Raw genomic sequence first — 9,968 nt, forward strand, 5'->3', positions numbered from 1 at the left:
AATTAAAGACAAACTCGATCAATTGGCGTCGTTAATTAATTAATTCCGGCTTAATGAGTGGGTTGGGGGTGGTTAATGAGGGTTAATTAATAAGATTGCTAATTAATTAACGGCTATGAACTGCAGGTAATTAACTCGCTTCGGTTAATTGGGGCTAATTGAGGACTGTAAAGGATGAATTAATTCCTGGGCATGCTAATTACTGGACTAATTAATTAGTGGCGCAGGTTCTTAATTAATTGGGTTTAATTAATTAGGGGGGTAATTAATTACTGGCGGGGTGAGCAACAGTGGGCATTAATTGGGGTTCATGTATTTAATTAATTAAGCGGGGGTTTAATTAGTTCTGGGCTAATTAAGGGCGGGATTGGGTTTCTAATTAATTTGGGGGCTTAATTAACGACCAGGAGCCGTTAATTAGCTGCCGGCTTAATTGGTGTTTTAATTACTCGGCGATCCTGGGCGTTCATTAAGGGGCAGCTCCAATTAATGAGCGGGATTAATTCCCAGCTGTTAATGAGGAGGGGAATTAATTACTGGGGCTTAATTAATTATTGGGGGCGATTAATTAGTGTTAATTAATCGCTGTTGTGTTAATTGATCACTGGGGAGGGCCGGTGAGTTAATTAATTAATGAGTTAATTAGTTGATTAATTAACTGGGGGCTGGGTTAATTAATTAATTAATTGTTGGGGTGATTAATTAATGGGAGGGGTAATTAGGGGGACATTAAAGCCTCCGGGGGGGGGGGGACTGGGAGCAACTGGGAGGGGACTGGGAGGAACTGGGAGGGAAGCGGGAGTTACTGGGATGAACTGGGAGCACTGGGAGGGGTTACTGGGAGGAACTGGGAGGGGACTGGGATGAACTGGGAGGGCACTGGGAGGGGTAACTGGGGGTTACTGGGAGCAACTGGGGGGTTACTGGGATGAGCTGGGAGTGACTGGGAGGGCACTGGGAGGGACTGGGAAGGAACTGGGGGTTACTGGGAGCACTGGGGAGGAACTGGGAGGGAACTGGGAGCACTGGGGGGTTACTGGGATGAACTGGGAGGGTGCTGGGGGATGAACCGGGGGTTACTGGGATGAACCGGGGGTTACTGGGATGAACTGGGAGAGGACAGGGATGAACTGGGAGGGAACTGGGATGAACTGGGAGGGAACTGGGAGCAACTGGGATGAACTGGAAGCACTAGGGGGTTAATGGGAGGGAAGCGGGGGTTACTGGGATGAACTGGGAGTGACTGGGAGGGAACTGGGAGCACTAGGAGGGGTTACTGGGATGAACTGGGAGGGGACTGGCAGCAACTGGGATGAACTGGGAGCGACTGGGAGGGGTCTGGGAGGAACTGGAAGCACTGGGAGGGTTACTGGGAGCACTGGGAGGGGTTACTGGGATGAACTGGGAGCAACTGGGAGGGGATTGGGATGAACTGGGGGGTTACTGGGATCAACTGGGAGCGACTGGAGGGAACTGGGAGCAACTGGGAGGGGTAACTGGGGGTTACTGGGAGCAACTGGGAGGGGACTGGGATGAGCTGGGAGTGACTGGGGCGTGAACTGGGAGCACTGGGAGGGACTGGGAAGGAACCGGGGGTTACTGGGAGCAACTGGGGGGGAACTGGGAGGGAACTGGGAGCACTGGGGGGTTACTGGGAGGGAAAGGGGGGTTACTGGGATGAACTGGGAGGGAACTGGGAGCACTGGGAGGGGTTATTGGGAGGAACTGGGAGGGGACTGGGATGGACTGGGAGGGACTGGGAGGAACTGGGAGGGGACTGGGATGGACTGGGAGGGACTGGGAGGGACTGGGATGAACAGAGAGCAACTGGGGGGTTACTGGGATGAACTGGGAGCAACTGGGAGGGACTGGGAAGGAACCGGGGGTTACTGGGAGCACTGGGAGGGGTTACTGGTCTGAACTGGTCTGAACTGGGATGAACTGGGATGAACTGGGAGGCTCCCAGTTTAATGGGCCCCGAAGGTGCTGACTCAGCCCAGCCCCTCCCAGTCCCTCCCAGTTTGGGACTGGAGCCAACTGGGATTGCCTGGGAACTGGGAGGACCCGTCCGGCCCCGGGGCAAACTGGGAGGGACTGGGAGGGACTGGGGGCAACTGGGGGCAACTGGAAGGGAGCCAAGTGTAACTGGGAGGAACTGGGAGGGGAGCAGGGGGGACTGGGAGGGACTGGGAGGGAGCTGAGGGGAACTGGGAGGCACTGGGAGCAACTGGAATGAACAGGGAGGGGACTGGGGGTGAACTGGGAGGGAGCTGAGGGGAACTGGGATGAACTGGGCTGAACTGGGATTGGACTGGGGGGCACTGGGAGGTAACTGGGATGAACTGGGAGAGGATTAGGGGTAACTGGGAGGGACTGGGACGTAACTGGGATGAACTGGGTTAGGGGTAACTGGGAGGCACTGGGGGTAACTGGGCTGAACTGGGCTGAACTGGGATTGGACTGGGGGGCACTGGGGGGTAACCAGGCTGAACTGGGAGAGGGTTAGGGGTAACTGGGAGGGACTGGGAGGTAACTGGGATGAACTGGGTTAGGGGTAACTGGGAGGCACTGGGGGTAACTGGGCTGAACTGGGAGAGGATTAGGGGTAACTGGGCTGAACTGGGAGGCACTGGGGGGTAACTGGGAGGGACGGGGGGTAACTGGGATGAACTGGGATTGGCCTGGGGGGTACTGGGATTGAACTGGGCTGGACTGGGCTGAACTGGGCTGAACTGGGATTGGACTGGGCTGGACTGGGCTGAACTGGGCTGAGCTGGGATTGAACTGGGCTGAACTGGGCTGAACTGGGCTGAACTGGGATTGAACTGGGCTGGACTGGGCTGAACTGGGCTGAACTGGGATTGGACTGGGCTGGACTGGGCTGAACTGGGCTGAACTGGGATTGAACTGGGCTGAACTGGGCTGAACTGGGCTGAACTGGGCTGAACTGGGATTGAACTGGGGTGAACTGGGCTGAACGGGGAGCTGCTGCCGTCAGTCAGGAGCCAATCCCGGCCCAGAACCCCCAAATCCCAAATTTTGGGGTCAATTCCCAGATTTTGGGGTCAATTTCCCCATTTTGGGGTCAAATCCCCCCTTTTTGGGGTCAATTCCCAAATTTTGGGGTCAATTCCCAAATTTTGGGGCCAATTCCCAGATTTTGGGGTCAATTTCCCCATTTTGGGGTCAAATTCCCCCTTTTTGGGGTCAATTCCCAAATTTTGGGGCTAATTCCCAAATTTTGGGGCTAATTCCCAAATTTTGGGGTCAATTCCCAGATTTTTGGGGTCAATTCCCCCTTTTTGGGGTCAATTCCCAAATTTTGGGGCTAATTCCCAAATTTTGGGGCCAATTCCCAGATTTTGGGGTCAATTCCCAGATTTTGGGGTCAATTCCCAAATTTTGGGGTCAATTCCCCCTTTTTGGGGTCAATTCCCAAATTTTGGGGCCAATTCCCAAATTTTGGGGTCAATTTCCCTTTTTTGGGGTCAATTCCCAGATTATGGGGTCAATTCCCCCTTTTTGGGGTCAATTCCCAAATTTTGGGGTCAATTCCCAGATTTTGGGGTCAATTCCCAAATTTTGGGGCCAATTCCCAGATTTTGGGGTCAATTCCCAAATTTTGGGCGCAATTCCCAAATTTTGGGGTCAATTCCCAAATTTTGGGGTCAATTCCCAGATTTTGGGGCTAATTCCCAGATTTTGGGGTCAATTCCCAAATTTTGGGGTCGATTCCCCCTTTTTGGGGCCAATTCCCAAATTTTGGGGCCAATTCCCAGATTTTGGGGTCAATTCCCAGATTTTGGGGTCGATTCCCCCTTTTTGGGGTCAATTCCCAAATTTTGGGGCTAATTCCCAAATTTTGGGGCCAATTCCCAGATTTTGGGGTCAATTCCCAGATTTTGGGGTCAATTCCCAAATTTTGGGGTCAATTCCCCCTTTTTGGGGTCAATTCCCAAATTTTGGGGCCAATTCCCAAATTTTGGGGTCAATTCCCAGGTTTTGGGGCCAATTCCCAGATTTTGGGGTCAAATCCCCACTTTTAGGGGCCAATTCCCAGATTTTGGGGCCAACTCCCAGATTTTGGGGTCAATTCCCCCTTTTGGGGGTCAATTCCCAAATTTTGGGGTCAATTCCCAAATTTTGGGGTCAATTCCCAGATTTTTGGGGCCAATTCCCAGATTTTGGGGTCGATTCCCCCTTTTTGGGGTCAATTCCCAAATTTTGGGCCCAATTCCCAAATTTTGGGGTCAATTCCCAGATTTTGGGGTCAATTCCCCCTTTTGGGGGTCAATTCCCAAATTTTGGGGCCAATTCCCAAATTTTGGGGTCAATTCCCAGGTTTTGGGGCCAATTCCCAGATTTTGGGGTCAAATCCCCCCTTTTAGGGGCCAATTCCCAGATTTTGGGGCCAATTCCCAGATTTTGGGGTCAATTCCCCCTTTTGGGGGTCAATTCCCAAATTTTGGGGTCAATTCCCAGATTTTGGGGTCAATTCCCAGATTTTGGGGTCGATTCCCCCTTTTTGGGGTCAATTCCCCAATTTTGGGGCTATTTCCCAGATTTTGGGGCCAATTCCCAGATTTTGGGGTCAATTCCCCCTTTTTGGGGTCAATTCCCAAATTTTGGGGTCAATTCCCAAATTTTGGGGCCAATTCCCAGATTTTGGGGTCGATTCCCCCTTTTTGGGGTCGATTCCCAGAATTTGGGGTCAATTCCCAGATTTTGGGGTTGATTCCCCCTTTTTGGGGTCAATTCCCCAATTTTGGTGCCAATTCCCAGATTTTGGGGTCAATTCCCAGATTTTTGGGGTCAATTCCCAGATTTTGGGGTCAATTCTCAGAATTTGGGGTCAATTCCCCCTTTTTGGGGTCGATTCCCAGATTTTGGGGTCGATTCCCCCTTTTTGGGGCCAATCCCAGCACATCCGGAGCTTCCCAAGTCCTGAACCCCCAAATTTGGGGATTTCTCCCATTTTTAGGATTTTTCTCCCCATTTTTTTGGGATTTCTCCCATTTTTTAGGATTTTTCTCCCATTTTTCTGGGATTTCTCCCCTTTTTTGGGATTTCTCCCATTTTCTAGGATTTTTTCCCTCCTGTTTTTGGGGATTTCTCCCATTTTTTTCTGGGATTTCTCCCCTTTTTTGGGATTTCTCCCATTTCTTAGGATTTTTTCCCCTTTTTGGGGGATTTCTCCCATTTTTCAGGATTCCCGCCCCATTTTTTTAGGATTTCCTCCATTTTTATTGGATTTCCCCCGGTTTTTTTAGGATTTCTCTTATTTCTTTAGATTTTTTCCCATTTTTTAGGATTCTTCCCATTTTTTCTGGGATTCCTCCCATTTTTTTAAGGATCTCTCCCATTTTTCTGGAATCTCTCCCATTTTTTCTCCGATTTCTCCCATTTTTCAGGATTCCCGCCCCATTTTTTTAGGATTTCTCCCCTTTTCTTAGGATTTCCCCCATTTTTTTATGATTTCCCCAATTTTTTTAGGATTTCCCCCCTTTTTTTAGGATCTCCCCCATTTTTTTACAATTTCTCCCATTTTATTTAGGATTTCTCCAATTTTTCTGGGATCTCTCCCATTTTTTTAGGATTTCCCCCATTTTTTTAGGATTTCTCCAATTTTTCTGGGATTTCTCCAAATTTTTTAGGATTTCTCCCATTTTTTCTGTGCTCTCTCCCATTTTTTTTTAGGATCTCCCCCATTTTTTTTAGGATTTCTCCATTTCTTTAGGATTTTCCCAATTTTTTAGGATTTCTCCCATTTTTTAGGATTTATCCCATTTTTTCTGTGCTCTCTCCCATTTTTTTAGGATTTTCCCCATTTTTATCAGATTTCCCCCATTTTTATCGGATTTCCCCCATTTTTATCGGATTTCCCCCATTTTTTTTAGGATTTCTCCAATTTTTCTGGGATTTCTCCCATTTTTTTAGGATTTCCCCCATTTTTTAGGATTTCCCCCATATTTTTTACAATTTCTCCCATTTTCTTTAGGATTTCCCCCATTTTTCTAGTATTTCTCCCATTTTTTAGGATCTCCTCCATTTCTTTAGGATTTCCCCCATTTTTATCGGATTTCCCCCATTTTTATCGGATTTCCCCCATTTTTTTAGGATCTCTCCCATTTTTTTAGGATCTCCCCCATTTTTTTAGGATTTCCCCCATTTTCTTTAGGATTTCTCCATTTTTTTTAGGATCTCCCCCATTTTCTTTAGGATTTCTCCATTTTTTTTAGGATTTCCCCCATTTTTATCGGATTTCCCCCATTTCTTTAGGGTTTCCCCCATTTTTTTTAGGATCTCCCCCATTTTTTTAGGATTTCCCCCATTTTTGGGGGATTTCTCAATTTTTTTAGGATTTCTCCCATTTCTTTAGGATTTCTCCCATTTTTTAGGCTCTCTCCCCTTTTTTTAGGATTTCTCCCATTTTATTTAGTATTTCTCCAATTTTTCTGGGATTTCTCCCCTTTTTTTAGGATTTCTCCCATTTTTTTTTAGGATCTCCCCCATTTTTTTTAGGATTTCTCCATTTCTTTAGGATTTCCCCCATTTTTTAGGATTTCTCCCATTTTTTCTGTGCTCTCTCCCATTTTTTTAGGATTTTCCCCATTTTTATCGGATCTCCCCCATTTTTCTGGGATTTCCCCCATTTTTTTAGGATTTCCCCCATTTTTTAGGATTTCCCCCATTTCTTTAGGGTTCCCCCCATTTCTTTAGGATCTCCCCCATTTTTTTTAGGATTTCTCCCATTTTTCTGGAATCTCTCCCATTTTTTTAGGATTTCCCCCATTTTTTTTAGGATTTCTCCCATTTTTATCGGATTCCCCCCATTTCTTTAGGATTTCTCCCATTTTTTAGGATCTCCCCCATTTTTTTTAGGATTTCCCCCATTTTTTAGGATTTCTCCCATTTTTTTTTAGGATCTCCCCCATTTTTTTTAGGATTTCTCCATTTCTTTAGGATTTCCCCCATTTTTTAGGATTTCTCCCATTTTTTAGGATCTCCCCCATTTTTTTTAGGATTTCCCCCATTTTTTAGGATTTCCCCCATTTTTGTAGGATTTCCCCCATTTTTTTTAGGATTTCCCCCATTTTTTAGGATTTCCCCATTTCTTTAGGGTTCCCCCCATTTCTTTAGGATCTCCCCCATTTCTTTAGGATCTCCCCCATTTTCTTTAGGGTTTCTCCATTTTTATCGGATTTCCCTCATTTTTTAGCCTCTCTCCCATTTTTTGGCCTCCCTCCCCCTTTCCCACCGCCCCCTCTCCATTTCCGCCTCCCATTCCCACTTTTCCGCGCCGGCTCCCGGGAATTCCCGGCTCCCACCCCCGGCAGGAGCCGGAAGGGTTTTTTGGGATTAAAGGCGAAGGCGTTGGAGCCGCTTCCTCCTTCCCGAGCAATCCCGGGAGCGGGGACAGGACCCGACGCGCCCGGTAGGAATTCCGGGATCAGGAATTCCGGGAGAGCAGGAATTCCGGGGGGGGAGGGGGTTTGGGGAGGGGGGGAGGGAATCCCAGAGGGAATTCGGAAGGATCCGGAGGGAATTCCCGCTTTTCCACGGCGACTTCGGGGCTTCTCGGCGGGAATTTTGGGGGATCCCGAGGGAATTTCGGGGTTTTCCGAGGGAATTTCGGGGATCCCGAGGGAATTTCGGGGGATCCTGAGGGGATTTGGGAGATCCCGAGGGAATTTCGGGGCTCCCAAAGGGGATTTCGGGGCTTCTAGGGGAGATTGGAGGGATTCCGAGGGAACTTTGGGGCTCCCAGAGGGAATTTCGGGGTTTTCCGAGGGAATTTTGGGGCTCCCAGAGGGAATTTCGGGGTTTTCCGAGGGGATTTGGGGGATCCCGAGGGGATTTGGGGGATCCAGAGGGAACCTGGGGTTCCCAGGTGGAATTCTGGGGGATCCCCAGGGAATTTCGGGCGATCCTGAGGGGATCGGGGGGGTTCCCAGAGGGAATTTCGGGCTTTTCCGAAGGAATTTTGGGCAGTTCTGGGGAATTTTGGCGACCCCGAGGGAATTTTGGGGTTTCCCGGAGGGAATTTGGGGCATCCCGAGGGCATTTTTGAAGGATCCCAAAGGAATTTTGGGGCTTTCCGAGGGAATTTTGGGCTTCCCCAGGGAATTTTGGGGCTTTCCGAGGGAATTTTGGGCTCCCGGAGGGAATTTTGGGCTTCCCCAGGGAATTTTGAGGCTCCCGAAGGGATTTTTGGAGCTCCGGGAAGATCCCGAGGGGAATTTCGGCGCTTCCCGGTTGGAATTTTGGCCCTTTCCCATCGGGAATTCGCCGGTTCCGGCGCTTCCCTGGCTCCCGGAATTCCCGTTCCCGTCCCTCCCCTCCCCCTTTCCCGGCTCCCTCCTCCCCTCCCCCCCCTTTCCCCTCCCCCACTCCCGGAATTCCCGCTTTTCCCTTTCCCCTCCTTCTTTTTTTCTTTTTCCCCCCTTTTTCCCCAAATTTCCCCCCTTTCCCCCAAATTTCCCCCAAATTCCCCCTTTTTCCCCAAATTTCCCCCTTTTTACCGGAATTTCCTCCCTTTTCCCCCTTTTTCTCCTCAATTTTTCCTCCATTTTCCCCCCTTTCCACCTTTTCCCCCAAATTCCTCCCCTTTTCCCCCAAATTCCCCCCTTTTCCCCCATTTTTCTCCCTTTTCCCCCAAATTTCCCCCTTTTCCCCTGAATTTCCTCCCTTTTCCCCCTTTTCCTCCTCAATTTTTCCATTTTTCCCCCAAATTCCCCCCTTTTTCCCCAAATTTCCCCCTTTTTTACCTGAGTTTCCTCCTTTTCCTCCTCAATTTTTCCTCCATTTTTCCCCTTTTCCCCCTTTTCCCCCAAATTCCCCCCTTTCCCCTTTTTCCCCCTTCTCCTCCTCAATTTTTCCATTTTTTCCCCAAATTTCCCCCTTTTTTACCCGAATTTCCTCCTTTCCCCCTTTTCCTCCTCAATTTTTCCTCCATTTCTCCCCTTTTCCCCCTTTTTTCCCCAAATTTCCCCCCCTTTTCCCCCATTTTTCTCCCTTTTCCCCCAAATTTCCCCCTTTTTTACCCGAATTCCCTCCTTTTCCCCCTTTTCCTCCTCAATTTTTCCTCCATTTCTCCCCTTTTCCCCCTTTTTCCCCATTTTCCCCCCTTTTCCCCCATTTTTCTCCCTTTCCCCCAAATTTCCCCCTTTTTTACCTGAATTTCCTCCTTTCCCCCTTCTCCTCCTCAATTTTTCCTCCATTTTCCCCCAAATTTCCCCCTTTTTCCCCAAATTTTCCCCCTTCCCCCCCCTTTCCCCCCTTTTCCTCCTCAATTTTTCCATTTTTTCACTTTTTTCCTCCATTTCCCCCCCTTTTCCCCCAAATTTCCCTATTTCCCCCCTTCCCCCCCTTTTCCTCCTCAATTTTTCCTCCATTTTTTCCCTTTTCCCCCAAATTTTCCTCTTTTCCCCCATTTTTTCCTCCCCTTTCCCGAATTTCCCCCTTTTTTCCCCTCCCCCCTTTCCCCTCTTTTTCACCTCGATTTTCCCTCGATTTTCCCCATTTTCCCCATTTTTCCTCCCATTTTCCCCCTTTTCTCCTGAAATTCCACTTTTTTCCCACCTTTCCCCTCCTTTCCCCCTTTTCTTCCTCCTTTTCCCCCTTTTTCCCCTTTTCCCTCCTTTATTCCCCATTTTTCCCCCCTTTCCCCCTTCATTCCCTTCTCTCCTCTCCCAAATTTCCCATTTTCCCCCCAAAATTCCCATTTTCCCCCCAGATTTCCTGGTTTTCCCAGAAAATTCCCATTTCCCCCCAAAATTCCCATTTTTCCCCCAAAATTCCCATTTTTCCCCCCAAATTTCCCATTTCCCCCCCAAAATTCCCATTTTTCCCCCCAAATTTCCCATTTCCCCTCAAAATTCCCATTTTCCCCCCCAAATTCCCATTTTCCCCCCCAAATTCCCATTTTTCCCCCCAAATTTCCCATTTTCCCCCCAAATTTCCCATTT

At 48.7% G+C, this 9,968-nt stretch overlaps 1 protein-coding gene across 1 annotated transcript in view; it reads left to right on the forward strand.

Annotated features, from left to right (window-relative positions):
• Positions 1–53: 53 nt before the first annotated feature.
• Positions 54–9,968, forward strand: part of LOC125320789 (kallikrein-14-like) — a 19,057-nt gene continuing 9,142 nt past the window's right edge. The window contains 1 exon segment of the mRNA XM_048293212.1: positions 54–57. Within this exon segment, the coding sequence (XP_048149169.1) occupies positions 54–57 (4 nt within the window).

This window comes from Corvus hawaiiensis (genome assembly GCF_020740725.1).
Source record: "Corvus hawaiiensis isolate bCorHaw1 chromosome 37 unlocalized genomic scaffold, bCorHaw1.pri.cur SUPER_37a, whole genome shotgun sequence".
Taxonomy (NCBI): Eukaryota; Metazoa; Chordata; class Aves; order Passeriformes; family Corvidae; genus Corvus; species Corvus hawaiiensis.